Source organism: Carcharhinus amblyrhynchos, chromosome 14 (genome assembly GCF_965287045.1).
Source record: "Carcharhinus amblyrhynchos chromosome 14, sCarAmb.v2.hapA, whole genome shotgun sequence".
Classification (NCBI taxonomy): domain Eukaryota; kingdom Metazoa; phylum Chordata; class Chondrichthyes; order Carcharhiniformes; family Carcharhinidae; genus Carcharhinus; species Carcharhinus amblyrhynchos.
In genome coordinates this window covers 60,867,828-60,891,866 of record NC_137337.1, presented here as the reverse complement: position 1 = coordinate 60,891,866, position 24,039 = coordinate 60,867,828, and the positions used below count along the sequence as shown (strand labels likewise).

At 40.2% G+C, this 24,039-nt stretch overlaps 1 protein-coding gene across 2 annotated transcripts in view; it reads right to left on the bottom strand.

The window, feature by feature from the left end:
- eif2ak4 (eukaryotic translation initiation factor 2 alpha kinase 4) overlaps positions 1–24,039 on the bottom strand; it is a 128,850-nt gene that overhangs the window by 57,440 nt on the left and 47,371 nt on the right. For both annotated transcript variants that reach the window (XM_080202975.1, XM_080202977.1), the window contains exons 11-17: positions 23,732–23,892; positions 21,438–21,847; positions 13,421–13,493; positions 7,597–7,695; positions 5,462–5,584; positions 2,688–2,792; positions 1,142–1,205 (exon numbers count right to left, since the gene is read on the bottom strand). In XM_080202975.1, coding sequence (XP_080059101.1) covers positions 1,142–1,205; positions 2,688–2,792; positions 5,462–5,584; positions 7,597–7,695; positions 13,421–13,493; positions 21,438–21,847; positions 23,732–23,892 — 1,035 coding nt within the window. The remainder of the gene's footprint in view (positions 1–1,141; positions 1,206–2,687; positions 2,793–5,461; positions 5,585–7,596; positions 7,696–13,420; positions 13,494–21,437; positions 21,848–23,731; positions 23,893–24,039) is intronic.

The window sequence follows — 24,039 nt, the reverse complement described above, 5'->3', positions numbered from 1 at the left end:
ATTGGATAGGCACATGGAGCACACCAGAATGATAGGGAGTGGGACAGCTTGATCTTGGGTTTCGCAATAGCTTGGCACAACATTGAGGGCTGAAGAGCCTGTACTGTTCAATGTTCTATAACTGTAAGTGATTTAAAATGATTCCAGGAACTGATTCCAGAAATGGAGAATGAGCATAGGGAATTTGGAACTTTTGGGTGTCATTCTTAACCATTTTGCCATTATTGCTCAATGTCGTTATCTTGCGTGTATGAAGAGATTTGGCATCTCTCATTATGTGAAAGCATTACATGAAGTGTAAATTTGTATGGTGTTGGCCAAGGGAGAATTATTGGCCACAACACCAGAGAGCTGCTTGCTCTTCAAACAGACTTTAACACCCACCTGAATCACTGGAACAGCCAGACATTTGGCTTCATGCCGTGTCTAAAGGGCAACAATTCTGATAATACAACACCCTTTCAATTACACACTGGGCAATCAGTAAAGTGCAATGATTCAATCAGAGAGGTAAAAAGAAATTAGTTATCAAACCAAAGCAGATAACCAAAAACTATATATTCAGATATCTCAGAGCCTAACAAATTCACAAGTCATGAGGAGTCATAATCCTATTAATTCAGTCAGACTGACACTAAAAAAGCATCTCAAGCAGAAAAAAAATACAGGCAGCAACTTAACAGACAAGTGTTATCCTCTGAGTGTCAACGTGAACAGGATTTATTGATGGAATACTGGTTGAGCAACGAAGGTCAGATAACTGCTCTTGCAGGACTGGGACACGTCCAGGCAGCTCAGTTAGATGGATAAAATTTCCTGTTGGCCAAGTCACTGATTAATTGGACTTCAATAGTTACAACCTAGTTCCTAGCCTTAAACTGACAGTGAAGAAGTCATATTGGACTGAAAACATTAACTTTGTTTCTCTCTCCACAGAAGCTGCCAGAGCTCCTGTGTTTCTCCAGCATTTTCTGTTTTTATTTTTGATTTCCAGCATCCATAGTATTTTGCTTTTATTTTACCTAAATCGACATTGTTTGGCACTTGCATTGAATGGATCTTAAGTTGGTTATGTAGGGGCTAATATGTTGATTAGTATCAATCCATCCTCAATGCCATCCTGACACAGAAACAGTCTCACCTGCTGGGTCGGGCTTGATAAGCTGAATAGATCCACTGCCATCTGTTTCCTGCCTGTCACCTGCCTGTGGGAAGGAATACATTAATATCAAGAATTTTATTTGTGGTTTCTTAAGGGAGACATAATAGGAAGAAATAGAAGTTGTTGTATCAAGAACTTGATGTATGAGGAAAGATTTTGGAAGCTGAGAGGCTTCCAGAAATGTAGCAACAGGAGTAAGTTCATTCAGTGTCTCCAATCTGTTCAGTCATTTAATCAGATCAATCCAATCAGGCCAATCTATATCTCAATCCCATCCATCTGACTTTGGCTAATATACCTTGATACCAACACCTAATCAAAATCTATCGATCTTAGTCTTCAAAATTACAATTAATTCAGCTTCTGCGGCCTTTCAGAATTTTCATTACCTGTTATGTGACACAGAGTTTCTCAATTTCACTCCTGAAGAGCCTCACTCTAAGATTACGGCCCCTTGTCCTGGATTTCCCCATAGAAGAAATAGGTTCTCCGTTTCTAACCTACCAACTCCCTTTATCATTCTATCTACCTTTTAAAATCACAGGAATACCAGCTAAGTTAAGACAACCTGTCCTCTTTTCTATTTTCAAGTAAGCTAGTGAAGGCAGTTCATATCCCAGTAACTGAAGTTTTTTTAAAAAATCAGAAAGTTAGGAGGAAGAAGTGAACTTGGTCAGAACCTTATCACCAAAAACATAAAAGGTGAGTAACAAAATTCTTGGGAAAAATATTGAAGTGGACAGCATAAACATCCTGAGCAGATATTTAAAGCTTCTGGACAGAAGGTTTTAAGAGAAGACTGTTAAGAAGATTGCTAACTTGGACTTGATCAGTCACAAAGATGCAAGCTCATTTGGTCAACAGCAGTTTCCTCTAATTCAATGTTCATAGTCTCCACTCATCTGAAATCAAGGAGACACCTTGCAGCTAGCAGGCCTTGGCTGGTCCTCCAGACCCTCGAGCCAGCAGGCAATACTTGTTACTCTAGAGACAGATTCCTCACAACAGATGAGGCACTTCACAGTCTAACATTGAAAGTTAATGTAAGTAAACCCGATGGATGGCAGTAACTTCCAAGAGGGTGATAAAGGATTGCAAAATAATTTTTCAACTAGGTGCCTTGGAGTTTAATCTTCTTAAAAAATGAACAAATACCTTGATTATGACATATAAATTTACAACATCCCCCAAATAGAGCAAACACACATTCATTCCCTGTTACGTATCTGTATTTATTATATTAGCTCATGAGGAACTCTGCTGTATTGATGTATGCACTGAAAGCGATATAATAGATCTAGGGTGGAAAATAGAGAAAGCAGCAGCAGCCACGGAAGAGATCACACACCATTAATAAAGCTCTGTTCGTTTGTAACCAAAGTCTGCTCTACGTACCACATCTCCAATATGCAACATTCCCAAACACAGAAACAGCTGCACCAAAGTATCATAAATAGAAATTGCTTCAGTCATAAATTATTCACGTGAGATACATTTATGTTGAATACCTTTCCAGATCACTCACCACATTAGAAAGGTGATCCGTGGCTAAGCCGAAATCTCCTATTTTCACATGATCATTGGAATCCAAAAATATATTAACAGGTTTCAAATCTCTATGAATCATACCCTGAAATAACAAGAGAAAAGCTGGTCAGGACAGAGTAAGGTCATCAGTAGAACTGAAACCCACGATTCCCCATTGTCCAGTCAAGAATCAAACTGGATTCTGGCAAAGCAAGTACGGTTCATTTTTTTGACTTTCCCTCTTTTTCACTGAAAACATTTCAAGATGCAACTTCTGAAAGTTCATGTTTTGTTTTAAAACCATTACACTCTCTCACCCTGGTCTTTCCCCATACAGCATGGTGGCACAGTGGTTAGCACTCTGCCTCTCAATGCAGGGACCTGGGTTGAATTCCTGGCTTGGACAGAGTTTGCACATTTTCCCCATGTCTGTGTGGGTTTCCTCCCAGAGTCCGAAAGACATGCTGGTTAGGTGCGTTGGCCATGCTAAGTTCTCCCTCAGTGTACCCGAACAGGAAATTTTCACAGTAACTTCATTGCAGTATTAATGTAAGTCTGCTTGTGACAATAATAATAAATAAATGTTAAACTTTATGAAGACCCCATCTTCATATCTTTCAGTCCCTGGAAGGCAAGCTTGAATATTGATGGTAGACAAATAGTTTAGGTATTCATCACCAATTCTGGCTAGACATACCATAGTTCTCCTCAGCCCTACTCAGTATTTCAGGATCATCTTGCCTTCTCTTCTCCATTACAAAACCTTTCCCTAAATCTGTTTTCCCTATCCCCTCCACCCTCACCTCCAATACAAGTATAAGGCACTGACGGAATTCTCTTTCACAAACATTGATCCAAACCATTTTGCAACCTTCCATTCTTTCCTTCTAGCCCATCAAGTCTAAGTTTCTCTAAGGTTCCCTGCCCAGAGGCCTAGCTTTCAACTCGTGTTTCCCTAGTTTCTCTCCAAGTTTAAGTATTCAACCCTGTTCCCACCAATCTGTTAATCATTAATTTTCCTGCCTGGCCTTCATATTAGATATTATTGTTAATGGTTTCCTTCCTCAGTTATCATCCCTCTTCCTTTCGAATCAGCCATCAACACATTCCTCAGAAAGAAGTGCTCAAATTTTCTGTCCTTGTAATCTACCATGCCACCTCCAACCTTCTTTTCTTCTCCAAAGTCCTCAAACATGCTGTCGCCTCCCAGATCTGTGCCCACCTTTCCCAGGTCTGAAACGCTCAATCTGGCCTCAGGTGACTATCTGTGTGGAGTTTGTATGTTCTCCCCATTCCTGCATGGGAAAGATATTCGGGTTAGGTGGATTGGTTGTGCCAAAATGCCCCTTCGTGTCAGGGGATTAGCAGGTAAATACAAGGGGTTACAGGGATAGGGCCTGGGTCGGATCATTGTTGGTGCATGCTCACTGGGTTAAAGAGCCTCTTTCTTCACTGCAGGGATTCTACAATTCTAAGTCTCCACCCCTGCTGCAAAACACTTCTTATCAAAGTCACAAATAACATCTTATGTGACTGTGACCAGGGTAAACTATTCTTTCTTGACCTACTCAATCAGTTCTTGGCTTGATTACAACAAAGAACCAGATCATTCACAACAATTGCATTCTATTTGAACCCCATGTCCTCTCTATCACCCGCTCCATAACATTGTCCATCTCCATTCTGGGTCTTTCGGGTCCCTGCTCCTCTACTGAATGGCCTCCTCCTGCACTGTAGGGATCTTATAAACTAACCAGAGGGGACAAAACCTATGGTTCATTGGACTGCATTCACACACATTCAAAGAAATTAAGAGATAGCAGAGACACTACTACAGCTACATAAAAATAATTAGAAAATGAGTTAGATTATAAAAGGCAAGAACAGGCTTGACCAAATTTATTGAATTCTTTGATGTAATAAACAATAGACAAGGATAAAATTATAGATGCGGTGCAATTGGATTGCCATGTAGTAGATATGACTACAATCAGAGCTTGTGTAATTCGAGAATAAATAACAGACTGGATAACAAGATACAAATCAGAAAAATTGTTAATGATTAAGGGTAGCTACTCAACCTGGCAAAAAGTGAGAAGTGATGTTTTACAGAGATTGGTGCTAAGACAAAACGGTTTTCATTAATGATTTGGCTTTGAGAATCAGAAGTACAATTTCTAAAGTTGCTGATGATACCTATGGATGAGTGCAGCAAAACACAGGAGAACATTAACAAAATTGCAGACTGGGTACACAACTGACAAATAAATTTTAATATAAGCATGAGGTTATACTGGAAGAAGAATAAGGAAGTCTTGTTTGAATAATAAATCTGAATGGAGCAGAGGAGCAAAGAGATCTAAGGAAGAAGCCACACAATACATGAAACTAAGTGATGCAAGTTAATAAAGCCACAAAAAAAGGAAACATAGCACTGGGGTTGATGATTTTTCAGAGAGTTGGTGCAGACCCGATGGGCCATATGGCCTCCTTCTGCAATGTAGGTATTCTATGTAATGGAGTGGAGGATTCTTTTGTGGAGCATAAACATTGAGCAGTTGGGTCATGAAGTCTGCTTCTTACAATGTAATTTTTAGTTTAATGGTCAATGCGCTTGTCTTATATTTCTGTGCAAGTGATTTTAGCACTCTTTATTCCTTCCTAACATGTAAACTGGATCCCTGTGATGTGAACTTTGTCAAAAGTTTTTTGGAAGCTCAGATATGTTAGATATCACAGATCCCCTATAAAGAACTATTCTGCAAAACTAACCTGTTCATGAATATAGGCTAGTCCATCAAGGATTTCCCGGAACAGCCTCCAGAGACGGCTAATATCTCTATACAGTCCATGGTCAATTGTGTCTCGTAAAGTGCTTTTCTCACAGTATTCCATCTGAAAGAAACCAAGAAAATAAAGTCTAACATTTGCAAGTCACACAGTAATGTGCCTGCAAATTCAGCAATTCAGATTCAAGTCACTAGGTAATCTGCAAGGCCATTTATCTAAATGAATTATATCGACAATATCTCACTGCTGCAACTCAAAAGCAAGTCAATATCATATCATTGATCTTGCAGCTAATTTGACAGATGGGCTATGATGTACCAAGATTTTTGATTACAAAATAAAAATAATGATATTTTATTCCAAAAGCAATCATTTGCAGCCCAAAGGCTGAATTGCAGTGTAACTTGCACTGAAAATTTCATACATGCACTAAGTAATTAGGTTAAACACATACAAACATCTAACAATCATGTGATAACAAAAGCATAAAAATTCAGCAGGAAACCAGGAAATGGCGGATGGGATATTAAAAAGTGTCAAGTTGAATTAAAACTAAAAATACACCATTGAAGTGCAGTATGGCAATCAGGATACAAACCATATAGGGAACAGAGCTCCATCTGTACCTAGCTGTCCATCACCTTACGGCGTTGAATTTAATTGAACTTTTGAATTGTCTTGAGTGTTCTGGGCATGGTGGGGTAATCAATTCTGAAATTGAGCAGCTTGCAAAGGGATTTTCCAAACTTGGTACAAATATTATATTAACTCTTCTTTTAGTAGACTTTTGAGCTGTGTGACATGAAGGGCTTTGTTGCACAGTTGGCACGAAGCTCAATCTCAGCACGCGCTTCTATATTCTTTCAATTTGCATGGTTTGTGCGTGGGTGAGGCCGGGATACCACACAGGAGTAGCATATTAGCTCAAGCCAATTAAGTCGGTTTACATCAACAACAGGTCACTGACAAGAAGTCTGAAAAGAGTAAGGATTGGCGAATGAATACCTATTCACTTTATCATTCTTTTTTAAATATACCGTCCACTTGACCATCCCACTTCCAGCTCAGGACTGTCAAGCCTTTCCCCTGTGTCACAGTGTAATTACCAATTTGATGTCAAGGGGCATGTACTCATGTCAACCGAAGTCTACTTGCATGGTGTTACATTTAGTCAAGCTTCTGCCTTTCTTCTTTCATCTAGAGAGGTGTAACTTTATTGTTCTTAGTTGGGAGAAACTTTCCAGAAATCTTCTCAGGCCTTCTCCCTTCTAGCCACCACGTAAACACCATGCAAACACCATATAAATGGCACTGTGACAGTCAATCAGGAACTGCAGCCCCAAGGAAATTCGCAACTGTTATATCTGGCAGATGCAGGAACTTTCACCTTAGCTGACCTCCCACATAGCCACAATGACTTATCCGGTTTGTGTACAGAAAGAAGTCTCACAACACCAGGTTAAAGTCCAACAGGTTTATTTGGTATCACGAGCTTTCAGAGCATTGCTCCTTCATCAGGTCACTCACCTGATGAAGAAGCAGCGGTCCGAAAGCTCGTGATACCAAATAAACCTGTTGGACTTTAACCTGGTGTTGTGAGACTTCTTAATTTGCCCACCCCAGTCCAACGCCGGCATCTCCACATCATGATTTGTGTATACAAAGACAGACACAAAGACAACCAGACGGACAGAAAGAAAGAAGTAGCTCGTCACATCCTCAGGATGTCCCAAACTGCTTTGGGAATTAATTGCATCTGATCTGTAATCACTTATGTCAGTACTATAAATGCTGTTGACAATTTTCTCAGCACGATCCCAGTTAATCTGAATTGGACAATGTCACTAAAATATATCCAGTCAGCGTCAGACAGGGAGAGGATTTTAGCTGTTTCTTTCCAAGTAATAGGTGGCATGATGCATTGTCTTCAGCACTGAATCACATGGTGTAAGTAAACTGCTGTTCCAGTTACATACTGGAATATACACATTGAGAGTACAGTCTGATGGAGTATGCAGAAAATACAAGGTCAGTGTTACCAAAACATAAATACTAGAAATCTGGAACATTGATACATAAATATGTAAACACCGCAGGATGAGGATAGATTTTGTTACCTGAATATACAGATAGTGCACTGTAGGTGGTACCGGTATGACGTCTGTCTTCTCCATTTTCTCATTCTCGGGACTCTTTGCATTTGCAGATTCCCTGTCCTGCAGATTAACAAACACAATCTCAGAATACACATTATCAGATTACAGTTAAAGTAAGGCATTCGATAAAACATAAATGAGACTCAAGCTGCTGTCAGAATGAGAAAAAGGACACATTCTTGCTAAGGGGCAGGCATCATACAGATAAATATTAGGTTTTTTGGCCTGTTCTGTCACTTGTCAAAAAGCTGGCTCATGAAAATGTATATTGTCAATGATGCCAACTCACTCTTCATATCCTACAAAAGCAACCATGCTTTATTATGCAAGTTTAGGCTGGTAAGTACTGATAGGTAACTCTATTTGGGTGGATAAGCAGCAGTGCTTGATCTGGTCTTCATCCTAGAGTAACAGGCATGAACTTTCGCCATTGGACAACAAGCACCTTCATGATTGACTTTTCCCACTAACTCGAGATTACTTGGGTGCCAAATATGGAACCTCTCAGTCAGTACAACTCAGCTATTCACAGCCTTTACCAACTAAATCATAAGGGGAAAGGAGAAATTTGTAGGATAAATTTTAATCAGTGCATTTTTACTGAGAAGCCTATAGAAAGTATTTAAATGTCCAGATCATCAGTTGTACAGAGTAAAAACACAAAATAAATTAAGTAATGGGGGCTAGATAATAAATGTTAGCATTGCCAATGTCACCCAAAACGCATAAATGATTTTATTAAAAATCCATGAGAGGAGAGAGTGGTACCACTACCTGCCGATAAGAATTATAATCCTGAATCATTGAAGTTTAATAACTGATACCTTTGACAACGCCAGCTGAGGCCTCTTGCTTACGTCAGCTCTGGGAAGACGTAAAAGTTTCCACTCATTAATACATTTCCCTCCCAGCCTGGTCTCCATCATGCTCTCCTCCCTCATCAGGCCTCCATTTTACTCTTCCCTATCTTCATCATGCTCTCCCTTCACACCCTAACAATCTGGCCTCAATCAGCTGGGATTGTTCTCCTTACAGCAGGGGTTACGGAAAGATTTAATATAGCTGCCCAAAATTATGAGGTGCTCCAATAATGTAGACAAGGAGAAAGTGTTTCCAATGACTGGAGGATTAGTAATGAGATGACACAGATTTAAAGAGTAGGCAAAAAATCCAAGAATGAAATGGGAACAGTTTCTACAATCTGGAATGCACTCTAAAAGGATGGTGCAATCTGATTAATAATATCTTACAAAAGAGAATTGGAATGTATATTTGAAAAGGGAATCTTTACACAGATACAAGGAAGGGCAGGGAAAAGAGACCAACTGGAAAGGTCTTCCAAAAAAAAAGCACAGACACAATGGATTGATTTCAATGCAGCATGATTCCAAGTCTGGATTTTAGCTAGAAGGCAAGTTCTATGCAGGACACTGTTGACAGGTCTGAAAAATCAGAAGAACCGATTTCCAAAATATCCTGCAGAGTTTAGCTTATTTATGTAGTATTCGTGCCCAGAGACTGCCTGATTGACCAGCTGGAAGTCCTCTGGATAAAGAGACAGCTTCATAGGGGCAAAGCCTACAACAGCAGATACTAGGAGAGTGACTGAGAGATCATAGGAGTAAAGGCATTTACCTCATGAATTCAACCCCCTCACCTCCTTTAAAGAGCCAAGTCTCCTGACCATCCAACATGAATCAAAATTAGAATCATTGTTAAAATGCAGCTTCACAATATTTAAAAGACAAAACCACATTTAATGAGAGGGTTGATTATCCACACCTCATTCCACCACCAAGGAACATTTAAATGGGCTGGCTCGGTTCCAGGTTTCTTGTATTATAAACTCGGACACAATCACAACCCATCTGATGTAGGCAGTTAAGTTTCAACACTATGATTCTCGACAGATATACACCCACACCTACTTCTTGGATGCTTCTACATCAGATTTCCATGAATTCTTAGCACTCTCCTATGAATCTGGCCATTTGGGAAAACTGTTCACAAGTCTTTGCTGCTTTATGTACACTATATTGAATTTAAGTTTTTGTCACTATGACTACTAACATACAGTCTCCACAGCATTGACTGCACTCAAAGGGATGAGAAGATGACAATGGGTTGGAGGCCCTAAGGAAGAGAGAAAGCATCATTATAAGATGGTGCCCAAATGGGCACAAACAGCACAACTGTAAATGGTACAATGTCATAAAATACAAGTGATTGCACTGGAGCTGATTTTGTGGTCTGGGATTGCACTTGCTATTGGTTGTATTCAGATGCCTACAGAATTTGTCAATGGCAACAAATCAACTCGAAGGATACTGACATTGTACTTGCTCCATAATGTCCAGAGCCTCAAACTAAATTTCATCTCTGATACTTGAAGTAAACCCCTGAAAAGATTTTTATCTCCACTCTTCTATGATTCTAGGAGTGTCAGAAGCTTTCTTCTGCCACGTCAAATGGGAATTCTTTGCACACAGCCTAGATAATGAATATCATCAAGCTATTCAATGCCATGGGCAAATCCAATCACATACTCAACCAGCATCCACACGAAGGGCCATCATTTATGATCACACATAAAAGGCTACCTGAGTTTTGCTCTCCTTTGTCACAGGGTGCAGCCAACCAAGATCAACTAACTCAGGTCTGCAATCAAACAACCCAGTGTTACACTCTGGATTCTGTTTTAAAAAGCAGTCGCTGCCAACCCCTTCAACGTTCTAAAATTTAACAATCATTCAATCAATTTGTGCTTTCGCCTGCTATTTAGTTTTGTCAATTTTTTCATGGATAGGCGGCTAATACACTAAAACAATACTCACTAAACAAACAGTTGAAACTCTCACACTTCACACACTCACCATCAAACAAATCTGGCTCTAAAAAGAGAGTAAAATGTAGTGGTTAATACCAACCAGAGGAACAATGAGTGTGATCCTGGGTTCCCACTCAAAGCCAACTATAACAAAGGACCAGCTTTTAACACAGATCTCAAACTCCTACCATGCAGTTATTCTGGCAACCAAATTTACCAATTTCTATCACTGTGCACTGATGGCCAGGTGCCATTGCCATTATGTCTGCTGCTACTTTTAGCATAAAGGCACCCCTTTACACATGCAGTGACTAAATTGTGATAGGTAACTGGCCTTGCAGGTAGATGAACAAAAAGGGGTTGAAAGAATAGGGAACAGCGTGACAAATTAGATAGAAATATTTCCCTCATTTTGGGGGATAAATGCTCACATTGTAACTCTTATGTATGTTTCATGAAATGGGCACTGGTGAAAACCATTTCATAAGCTGCACAAACCCATTCTACAGATCACAAAATAGATAATTTGACTGCTCATTTCATGAAATAACTATGCATGTGTTTTAAAATCTTTTTGGTGGAATTGTTGCTCAAGCCTATTAGTGTACAGGCTTATCCTATAGTATATTGCTCAATAACACTCAAACATTGTAAACTTGGGAAAGCAAGTTTGAAGATTATTGCTGTCCTCAAGCATGGGAAAACTGAACAAAAACCTCAAGTGATGAATACCGCATCCTGAAAACTTTCATGCTTACATCTTTAGGTGACGTGGACAAGATTAGCAACAGCAATGGTTTGTACATTGCTACTACGTTCTCCCTATGTCTGCATGGGTTTCTACCGGGTGCTCTGGTTTCCTCCCACAGTCTACAGTTGTGCGAGTTAGGTGTATTGGCCATGCTAAATTGCTCCTTAGCGTCAGGGGGACTTGTTAGGGTAAATGCATGGGGTGGTGGGGATAGGCTCTAGTAGGGATCGTGGTTGGTGCAGACTCGATGGCCAAGTGACCTCCTTCTGCGCTGTAGGATTTTATATCAAGGAAGCAGACATAACCACTGTGCAACAAGCCCACATTGAACCTGGCCATGGCAGTAAAAAGACTCACAACATACTCTCTGAAAAGTAGGCAAAGATCACATGGTCTCTTACAAGGCAGTACATCAGTTGCTACGAGATGCACAGAAAAGTGTTGTAGGTAGGGGAGGTTATGAGATTGCTATCTGTCAATGATTTGAATGAATGTGGACAAGTAGACTTGCCTGACATACAAGACTTTGAAAAGTGGAAGTTACTGTTTCGAACTGCACTTACATGGAGTATCTGACCAAGTTCCACATCATTCATCCTGAGTCTAAGACAGCAGTTGAGGTTGCCCATGAGCTACTTCTCACATTTCTAGACATCAGAGTTCCACATGTTCCTCAGTCAGATAATGGAAGCACAGGTCATCCACAAACTGGCAACAACAGATGTCGTCAATAGGTATTGCTGACATCCCAGAATCAAGGTTTTGTGGAATAAATGAAGCTGAGTTAATGGCTTGGATACATGGCAACTTGTTCTCAGTAGAGATATGGGCTGGAAGCTTCTGATCGTTCATGTCAGCAGGATCTTCCAGTCCTGCCAACAGCACACCCCATTTGTGGGTTTCCTGGAGGCAAAGAGTGCATTAGACAGGAAACCCAATTGACAGTGGTGGGACCAGAATACCCCACTACTGGCCAATGACCACCTGCACCAGCTCAAAATGCAGCAAGTTGTCTGGGCAATCCCACCCTGGTGACCATTTTGATCAGTGGGCAACCTGACTTAAAAATATGTGGAATATGGCCTTTGTGAGATTGTACATACTCAAAGTGATTGCAATGGGCAAGGCTTCCAGAGGTGTCACTGGAGCAGTAACTGCTTATCAAGACAACGGTCCTGCTTGAAAGCAGGCCTCTGCTGTAAGTATCTGTCAGCCACAAGCCCTGCAGCAAAGTTGACCAGTGCTGGTACTTTAAAAACGTATGAATTGTACCCATGCTATTGTACTGATGTACAAGCTATTTGAATGATATGGGTGCAATCATGAATGAAACATTAACAAATGAATTTGAAACGTTTGGATGTCAAAATGAATCTGAAATGTACACGGAATAAAAAAGCACATAAAAAGGACAGTAAACAGAATTAAGCAGATTATACATTTGCGAATGAAATTTTATTTTTTGTTCATAAAAAATGGCAACTTCATAAACTTGGCTGACTTTCAAACGCCCATTTTATGAACTGGATGATGAAACTGCCTGTCATGAACTGTGCAGGGTGGCTGTCCATTTCAAGAAATGGACAATTTGTCTGTTCCTTTCATGAAATGAGCAGTTTTGCAAATTGGGTTAACATAATACTTATACTTACTTGCTTGATAGCAACAGCTGAGATCCAGGTGTTGTTATTCTACAGATTCTAACAAGTGTATATATACATTGACTTCTAACTTTCTCTAAAATGATAAAAAGTATTTTCCAGCTCTTTCTGTTCTATTCACACCAAAGACTCAGGAAGAATAGCAATTCAGTGCTAAACTACAGGCAGTTTTGGTTGGCCACAAATAATAACTTCAGGAAATCAGCAACTGGAATAACTTGGCAAAGGTACGGAGACCAGCTGTGTGAAGAAAGCCGAATATCAATAGACAGCCCAGAATACAAGAAGCTTCAGGATTTTAATCATTTTGACAGTCTACTAATCCAGCCTTTTCATGCGATCAGGCTCAGTAATAGTTCTGAGCTACATCTATCAACATGGTCATTCACAGTCACTCTTAAAACAAACTTTCAGAGAATAAAGTGAAACCTGAACAAGTTATAGTTCAGTGCAATTGCTGTGACATTCTGGCTCAGACAAAGATGTCCAAATTGAGGCAAGCTGACTAAATGCACAATATTTTTGAGTAAAATACTGATTCCTCACCACAGGGATGTTGTTGCAGTTTCCATTATCATTCTCAAAGATGATGTCACTGTCTGAATCAATGTCAACCCGTCTGCAAAAACAGAGCAAATTTAATATAGAATGCTATGTTAATATAGAATGCCATGTTAGGCTGAAATGAGATCCTAAAGACGATCAATCTTCCCCCTCAAACTATAATTTTCATGAGTTAGTCCTAACAGAAATAATTTCTTCAGAGCAGTTTGACACCCACAGTCCCAATAATTCAAGCACCGTTATTGCTGAAATTACTGTGCCACATTAAGCAGTATTTTGCTTTGTACCTCCTTTCATAACGGTCTTATTTCTGTTTATGAAGTAGTCGAAAGCAAAGATGAAAATATGGAATTCTATCCAGTGCACTAACTTGATGGGTACATGACCCAGCAGATGTAATACACAGTTGTGCAGAGGAGAGTCATTGTGCACTTGCAATCAGGGTAGTTAAAGTCATGATGTGGGAATGCCGGCGTTGGACTGGCGTAAACACAGTAAAAAGTCTGACAACACCAGGTTTTAGTCCAACCGATTTATTTGATAATACTCACAAGCTTTCGAGGGGACTGCCTCTTCATCAGGTGAATGGAGAGTTCTGGCCTCAGACAGAGCATATAAAGCACACACAGTTTAGAGATTACTGATTAGAATGCGAATCCTTACACCTAACCTGCTGTAACCCCCGTGACTTGCCTGGGTTTGCAAAACCTCACTTACTGTGCTGTCTGGAGACAATACACATCTCTTTAACCTGTGATCAGTGCTCCTTCCACTCACATTGTCAGCCACTTCAGGTCTTGAACAGCAGGTTAGGTGTAAGGATTCGCATTCTAATCAGTAATCTCTAAACTGTCTGTGCTTTATATGCTCTGTCTGAGGCCAGAACTCTCCATTCACCTGACGAAGAGGCAGTCCCCTCGAAAGCTTGTGAGTATTATCAAATAAATCGGTTGGACTAAAACCTGGTGTTGTCAGACTTTTTACTGTAGTTAAAGTCAGCCAGTATCACTGTAGGCAGCCTCAGTGCTCCTTAGTAGGGGTGGCATTTTCCTTTGACAAAGGATCATCTGGACGCGAAACAGCAACTCCTTTCTCTTCTTACAGATGCTGCCAGACCTGCTGAGATTTTCCAGTGTTTTCTCTTATGGCATATTCCTAGCTGGATGGCACAGGGAATCAACCAACCTGGACCTCTGTTAAATGACTCCTGCTGCAAATTCACAAGGATAGTTGAACATCATGTCACAAACATGGAGACAAAACCAAGTCTAGTCTTCAGATAAAATTTCTTTTTGTTCTTTCATGAGATGTAAACAGTACTGGTTAGATCAGCATTTGTTGCCCATCCCTAATTACCCTTCTGAAGATGGTGGCAACCCACTTTTTTGAACCACTGCAATCCAAGTGGTATAGGTACACCCACAGTGCTGTTAGGAAGATTAGAATGGATAAAGGGCAGGGATTGGATCAGGAAAGTAACTTTACAGTCATACAAATATGTCCTTATTTTTATATTTCCACCATATAGGAAATTGCTATGTCTATTATTGAGATGGAAACTGTTGAAAGCGGAGTGCAACTTTAAACAAAAGCGCAGAAAGTTGGGCGAATGAGGAAATCTTAATCTTTCTAAAACTCTAAATTTGTTTGGACTTAACATTTAACATCTAACTGAAGTTCACTATTCAAAATTTCATCCAGGCTTAAGTAGGGATATGTAAGCTGAAATTAGTTAATTAAGGAAGGTAGCTTAAAATGGGTTTTACTTTCCTTAGGCTGAGCCTAGTCTTTTTCAAAGCATATAAATATAGGCCTCTCAGCACAATTTAGCACTAGAGTGTGACTTTGAGCACGAGTGCTGGAGTTGGGCAAGGGAGTTAGGGGAAGGAACAAAAACAGAAAATGCTGGAAAAACTCTGCAGATCTGACAGCACCTGCAGAGATCTCCACAAACGCTGCCAGACTTGCTGAGTTTTTCCAGCATTTTCTGTTTTGGTTTCATATTCAAGCATCCTCAGTATTAGGGAAGGAGATGCTCATTGCCTTCCCAAACTGTTTTTTTCACCTATAGGAAATGGTTCTTGCTCCAGTACAGGGGAAGAAGCTAGCTGCTTGTTGAGTATCTGGTAAGTGGTTAAGGACTATTCTATTCCTTAGCTTTAAAATAATATATAAACTGGTGGAATAGTTAATATAAATGAAAAAGGAAAATAATTAATTGAATAAAAGAATAATGTAGTTAACTAAAACACATTAAGGATGGTAGAACTGGTGATGTGTCATGGGTACAGCATGTGGGAGCTCCTGGATGCCACTGTGATCCAGGGCAAAACCTCTGCAGTATGTGTTTGCAGCTTGAGGAGCTTTGGCTCAAAACCACTGAGCCGAAGTCTAAGCTGCAGACACTGCAACTCATCAGGAACTGGGCAAGTTATCTGGAAACTTTACACTGGGATGTGGTCACACCTTTGAGCACAGTCCTCTGATTTGGCCAATGATCAGGGACAGGAGGATATGACTGCAACTGAGGTAGAGACAGGTAAGGAAATCCATATTGTGGTAGTGCATCCTTTGAAATTGTCCAACAAGCTTGGGGTTCTTCCAGCTTTTTCAAACGAGAGCGGGGGCTACAGGGCCATTGAGCTGACAGGCCATTGCAACATGGTATAGGAAACTGAATATTTTTAAGGCAGAGGTAGAAAAATCCTTGATAAACAAGGGGGAGAAAGATCATTGGAGGCAGATGGAATTGCAGAGTTAAGGTTACAATCAGATCAGCCATGACCTTATTGAATGACAGAGCAGGCTCAAGAAGCCAAATGGCATACTCCTGCCCCAATTCACATGCTCGTATTTGCATAAGCCCCCCACTGGCCAGAGGGTGCAATTTACAGCATGACGTGTACATGGACAGTAAAGTGCATCGAGTAAAAAGAAACATCCAAGGGTAAGGTGTTGGACACATTGAATCCAATTAGCATAATCAGGCAAAGAACAAAGCTTTTTGCTTACTTGATTTTGGATTTTATTGTTGGGGGGGCTTACTCTTAATTTTTATGTTCCTTTGTATCCTAATCTAAAATAAATGCATCAAATTATGGAATCACTTTGGGTGAGTCACCATTCATGTTTTCCAATGTAATCTGGTCTGAGGGTCTCAGCTGGAATATTAACTTCCATCACTGACTGACCAGTTGTGGATTTCCAGCACTATACACCTAAGGGTGCTGCTGTACACTCTCGGGCACAGAGTTTCACTCACACACAGGTGGGAGTGTGCACTCCCAGCTAAACTGCACTAAAATGGCACAAAACGTTCATGTACTGCTCTGCCTTTATACCATCTGGATTTCTGCTGGTCAAGCTTAGTAAGTATTATTGTTTCCCAATCACCTCAAACAGAAGTTTTTTTTTAAGTTCTGCTTACACGATAAAACAAAATGGTAGCACTCAAGTAAGAACTCATCGCAGTTACTCTCCCACCACAAGCGTAACCTACATTGTGTTCATTTTATTCACCTTACTGTTAAACTATGCAGGTGAATGTTCTACACACTCCAGAGGTGGATTGTGCTGCAGCCATTAATTTAACTGTCCAGTATACATTGACGAACTGTAAATTAATTTTCTCCATTTCAAAATGCTGCCTCTCTCCTTCTAAGTAACTCTTCACTCTCCACAGTGTCCATAATGGTTTTTTGCAGAAATGACAAGTAGCCATTCATTTTTCAATAAAATACACTAAACTGATTTGTGAAACTGTCTCCTTGGATTTTGGAAAACAGCACCTTAGCTCTTGGTATGTTATTCTCAGTGAGATTTTAAACATGTTTAAAAATGGCAAATTTACCTTACGTAAATAAACAGTATGGACTTTAACCAACGAGTCTATTCCAGACAGCCCCCAAAGCGAGAAATAAAAACAGATTAACAAAATCTTCCGGTGCAAACCTTCACAATAAACCCGCGGACTCAGGCAAACAAAGACAACTACAAGACTCCGTACTCACCACAGACACTGTTTTGCCCTGGCAAAAATTCAGCTCCTTAGAAACAAGCTTTTGCCACTACTCCCCCAATTTGACGAACACAGCAACGTAGATTACTGCTTACTCCATAAGAGTTATAGGTTAACATTTTCAGTGCAGCACAATGCCCCAGCTAATTATTTTAGCTTACAGTAAGCATCTGGCTGAGGTGGTAGAATACGCAAGTACTCCAGATTCATACTGGACCTCTCATAGCTTCCAGCAAGCAGACCAACCAGCCACACTGAGAGCAGACTGCTGCGCAGGCTTATGGGGAGGTCTGGAATCAAATCCTCCTCATTGCAGGCACGATAAAGCAAGGACCCACCACAGAGTTCAGTGAGACCTACCACACTGTTCAACGCTGAAGGAGGCCACCCACTGTGCAAGAAGGGTAAAGAGAGGACAAGTAGGAGTAGCCTTCACAGACGCCTGATTAAATTGTTGTCAAAATACGATACTTAGAAATGTATTTTTATCATTCATCTCCTCGTTGTCTACGGAAAAAAGTTTGTCGAAAAAAAACTTATAGTCATATATTTTTTACATATACGTATTCTTAAGAGTTTGTGCATTTCTTCTGAGGCAGCATCTCTGCAATCCACTAAGTAAAAAAGGACCCATAATAGTTTACTCTATTTGTAGGAGTTTATCACTTGTTAAGAGAGAAACAAAAATGGAGAGAGACAATCAGATAGTGACAAAACTGTTAAGACGTGAAAATTAAGGAAATTTGATGAAATAAAAAAGGTAAATTGACTTTAGGCCAATTTGAACAGACAAGGGGTTCTTTTTCACTTACAGATACCTACAGATTAGCTTCTTTTCCATTTCCTCTCTTCCTTGCCAGCTGTCACAGACTCTTGCTTATGTATAGAGTAGCATTCTTCGCATGCAGTTATTTTAAAACTCATTCACAGAATACTATCATTCCTAATTGCCCTCGAGACAGTAATGGTGAGCCACCATCGTGAACAACCACAATCCAAGTGGTGCAGGTACACCTATAGTGCTGTTAGATAGGGTACACACTTCAGGCCCTGTGCCTGAGGGGAAGTGAATGTTTAAGCTGTTGGATGGGATACAATCAAACTGACTGTCCTAGGCAAACAAATGTTGGCAGTTATTCAATCAAAGGCGTCGCTGATGACCCGGATTCAAACCTCACTCAATATCCATACATGCTCCTTTTTTTAGCAGAGATCTCTGCACATCGATCAGGAGCAGGCACCCTGACAAATTATTTCCCCTCTAACTAATCCAGGCATGTCATGCCCAGTTAAAGGTGAAAATTTCTTATATAATGTTCTCAGGTCATCTCAAAGCTATTTACAGCTAATTAAGTAATTTTGAAGGGTCACCAAGTAGGATATCGTAGCAACCAATTTGCACACACAAAATTGTCATAAACTGCAAGGAGATAAATGACTGGACAATCTGCATAGGTGATATTGAGGAGTAAATGCTGATCAAGATATCAAGGAGAACTCCTCTGCTCTTCTTCAAATAATGCATGAGATTTTTCACAACCACCTGAGAGAATAGACTCATGTTTGATATTCCATCCAAAAGGCAGAACCCCCAATCATTCTCTCAGCATTGCACATCAGTGTTAGAGTTATGATTCCCATACTGTGGGATTCCCAATTGGCGATGGTCTCTGAAACAGCAAATTACAGAACCCAGTACTCTGGGTGTGGTCTCACCAAAGCCTGCACAACTGGGGAAGCCCTCCTTATACTGGTATTCCAATCTCCTTGCAATGAAGGCAACATGCTATTTGCCTTCCTCACTGCTTGCTGTATCTGCATGATAACTTTTTGTTTCCTGCACAAGAACACTAAAATCTCTGATAATCAACATTTAAAAATTTCACACCTTTTAAAAAGTATTCTGCCTTTTCTATCCTTAATGCCAAATGCCAAACCTCACACTTTACTCACAGTATACTCCACCCATTAGCTTCTTCCCCATTCACTTAACTATATCTAATGGGTGGCACGGTGACACAGTGGTCAGCACTGCTGCCTCACAGCGCCAGGGATCTGGGTTCAATTCCCGCCTTGGGTCACTGTCAGTGCAGAGTTTGCACATCCTCCTCCTGTCTGTGCAGAGTTTGCACGTCCTCCCCGTCTGTGTGGGTTTCCTCCAGGTGCTCTGGTTTCCTCCCACAGTTGGAAAGACATGCTGGTTAGGTGCACTGGCCATGCTAAATTCTCTTTCAGGGTACCTGAACAGGCGTCGGAATGTGGCGATGAAGAGATTTTCACAATATCTTCATTGCAGTGTTGATGTAAGCCTACTTGTGACACTAATAAATAAACATAAACTTAACTTAAAACTTAAACTTATTTTACTGCAGCCTCTTACGTGCCCTCCTCCCACTTATATTCCCCGCTAGCTTTGTATCGTGCAAGCATGGAACATGAAATCAGGCAGGTGCCAGTTTCAATCCCTGGCTGATCTGTCAGCAACAATAGGAAGATTTTGCTGCATATTAAGTCTTCCTATTTTCCTTCAAAGAACTATCCACAGTGATGCTTAAATGGACAGGCTGCAGCAGGAGAAGCAACAGGGAACATACTGGCGCTGTATATTTATAAAACTTACACCTTGAACTAGCGGTATGGCTGCAGATAATTGGAGATCTTGATGATTTTGTTGCTGCTAATCTGCCTGTGTCCTCAAAGCTTAAGCAAGTTGTATGTTACTCACTTTTAAACTGAAGGACGTGTTTTGATTTGGAGATGTTCTTTTCTCTAATATTGCCCATCTCCACAACTACCTTAAGCCATCTGCTGCTGATGTCCTTATCCATATCATTGTTCCTCTAGACTCAATATTCTTCTGACCAGTTTCTGACATATTCCAATATTTTTCTGACCAGTTTCGCATGCTTCCAACCTCCATATGCTTGAGCTCATCCTCATTTTCAAATACTTCCAGGACCTCATTCCTGTGCAAGTTTGTAACCTCCTCCAGCACTATAACCCTTCTGAAACATTGTTCTCCTTCAGTTCCAACCCCTTGTGCTTCCCCAAATTCCTTTCTCCCTCTGTTGGCAATCAGCTAAATACCCACATCATGGCAATCAGCTGCCCAGTCTTTGGAACTCCCTCCCTAAACTTCACCTCCTTGCCTTTAAAATGGTTCTTAAAACCTATCTTTGATCAACTATTTGTCACCTGTTCTAATATCTCCTCTGTATCTTGATATCAAATTTAGTGCAATAATGGCAGTGCACCAACACAGTGGTTCGCACTGCTGCCTCACAGCACCAGGGTCCCAGGTTTGATTCCAGCCTCGGATCACTGTCTATGTGGAGTTTGCATGTTCTCCCTGTGTCTGCGTGGGTTTCCCCCAGGTGCTCTAATTTCCTCCCACAGTCCAAAGATGTGTGGGTTAGGTTGATTGGCCATGCTAAATTGATCCTAGTGACAGATTAGCAGGATAAATATGTGGGGTTATGAGGATAGGCCTGGGTGGGATTGTGATTGCTGCATACTTGATGGGCTGAATGCCCTCCTTATGCACTGTAGGGATTCTCTGATTCTATGAATGTTCATGTGAAGCACATTGATATTCAGTAGGAATGTTTGCTGATGCCACAGCATGGTAGTACATGTTTGAGCATTGTGAATAACTGTTCCTTTGAGCACCCAGTCAAGTGGATTGCTTTTTGCTTGATTTGTCTTTTCAAGGAAGATTAGCCAGCTCAATGTTTCTGTTCTGTATTCAATGTCTCCCGTAGGCAAATGGGCACATGGACAGCAAATGAAGAAACAATTGGCTAAAGCATTTATTATGCTCTTATTTGGTGTCGCAGTTTATCAAATGCCTTTTGTAAATCCATGTATATCACATCTACAGGTTCCCCTTTATCCATCTTCCTCAAAGATCTCCAATAAATTAGTCAAATACAATTTATCTTTCAAAAATAATACAAACACTGAATTCTGCACTATACTTACAAAAATGATGCACAAAAGACATCCTCTTCATCATCATCATCTTCATCACTTGACTCCCCTTCAGTGCACTTGATGCTTGACGATGTGTCACATAATGTGCTCCACTCCACTGAACTGGTCGTGACTGAGGGTGGGGCGTTCTTTTCAATGTCATCTGACAAATTCATGTTCATTTTCTCATGCTCCGACATAGCTGGGGATGGAGTCTGTTGCAAGTTTTCTGTGGCTGGGTTCGAGGCAGGCTGGATTTCATGTTTCTCAATCCAGGCATTATAATACCTTACAATGTTTTCATGGTTTAAACGCGAAAGCAATGTCACCTCACCCTTTATTCTGCGGAAATGTTTACTGGTGGGATTTACCAGGATGCGTTTCACAGCATAACAGCAGCCATCTAATTTATTCTTCACCTGAAATCCAACATAATGTTCCATTTAAATAACTGTATAAGGTCATAAGACAGTATGGTATTGGACAAGGCCATCAAGAGTTATTTGTTTCTTTGTTCAATGAATTGTCCATACAAGGGATACGAAAGATATATGATTTATCCAAACCCATTGAATTTCAGATTAAATTAGTATTCACAAAAGTTTATGGATGGTCACTAGTTCATAGGGACACTGTTAGTTCTTGTCAAACAGTATATCAACACATAGCACTGGTACATTTTCTACTGCTGGCTTATCTAGAATCACCTTCCCATTCTCAATTCTTCCTTTATATAAAGATTTGTTAATTGTACATCAATTCTGTTTAATCCTATGCAGGTAAAGTGCATTAATTAGGATTTCAATTAAAGAGATACTATTAAAACTTGGCCTTTTGGCTAAGATCAAGTGTCAGATCAAGCCCAAGATGGGGTGCAATGCCTTATCTTGTCAGTTTGAATTTTGTTTGTCTCTTTGATGGGGAGCATAAATTGGATTCCAGTTTTTAGAGCAAATAAGGAAAAGATTTGGGTCCACCCAGTCCATTCTGAGCATAGGCTTTGTGTCTTTAAGGATGGATTAAAAATTTAAACTGTGGTGTGAAAGGGTTACGCACAGGGGCATGTGTGGATCACACAGGGGCAGGTCATGCACGGCGATATAAAAGTCTGAGATCACATATCAACTGACTCAAGAAGAATGTCTTCCCTGCCATCAGACTTTTGAATGGTCCTATCATATATTAAGTTAATCTTTCTCTACACCCTAGCTATGACCATAACAGTACATTCTGCGCCCTCTCCTTTCCTTTTCTATGAATGGAATGCTTTGTCTGTGTAGAGCGCAAGAAACAAGATTTTTCACTGTATACTACTACATGTGACAATAATCAATCAAATCAAAATTATGATACTCAAAAGTTTTTGGGAGAATTCTGCCCAAAGTCCCTTGTGAAATGACAATCTAAAGAACTGATGATATTTTCTAGTGTAAAGGCCAACATTACTCCAAAACCAAAAACACCAAAGCAGATTAACTAGCCATTTATCATATTAGCCACGACATTCCTGCCATGCCCACCCACCTAACAACAGTGATTACATTTTAGAAGTTATTAATTGTATGTGAAATGATTTTAACACTACCTGAGGACATGAAAGATACAATAAAAATCCGTATTTTTAACTGCAAAATTAGATAAGGCAGGTGAGGAATAAAGAAATGGAAGGGAAGTGTTAATAAGGTTAGATAAATTGGTAGGGGAGGAGACTTGAGTAGATCATAATCGCTGACATGAGACAGTTGGGTCAACTGACCTGCTTTATGCTGTATATTCTTTGCAATTGTATAATGTGCCTAGACAACAGATGGGGAGGCAGACTTCAATCCTGCATTAGACCAATTAATGATTCACTTAACACAACATCTAGTCCAGTTAAAAGCAGCTTTTCACTGAAGGGAGAATGAAGAAACAATTAATTCTTGCGCTAACTTCATTCTTGAAATAGGCACTAATGGCAAGATTCTCTTTAACCACAGCACTGGCATTCAGAATGCAATTCAGAAGGATCTATATAACAAGATGGCGTCAGAACATGGCAACTTCTCGTAAGCTGCACCTAACATACCTTCTAATTTTACCTTTTACTCCTGTTTTGCACACTCTCCTTCCCTTCCCTATGTATGGTGCACCTTGACTGTATAGGGCACAAGAAACAATACTTTCCGCTATACACATATACATGCAACGATAATAAAATCAAATCAAATTAAATAATATGTCTGCACATTATATAGATATTCCAAAGAATTATACAGGAGGCAGTTCAAAATTTCCTTCTGCAGCAGTTTAAATATAATTACCTTGATGACAGCTCCAAAAGCACCTTCACCTAGAAGCTTTAGCTCCTCAAACTCATTGTAATAGCGTGACAGCTGCCTCTGGGTGTCTGTATAAAATGACGCAGCGAGGGGCTGACTGTTTGGGATAATAGTTTCTGCGCAGTCTGTTCCTCCTGGTGAATCTGGTAACCAGACAAAGTGCCATATTGGTAAATAACAAATGGGAAAGAAAGAAATTAAAATTGTATATGGCTATCCCTTGTTTAACATTCTAGTGTCCTTAAAAACAGTATGCAAAAAACTGTGCTAAGTGGAAGTCAATTTCCCAC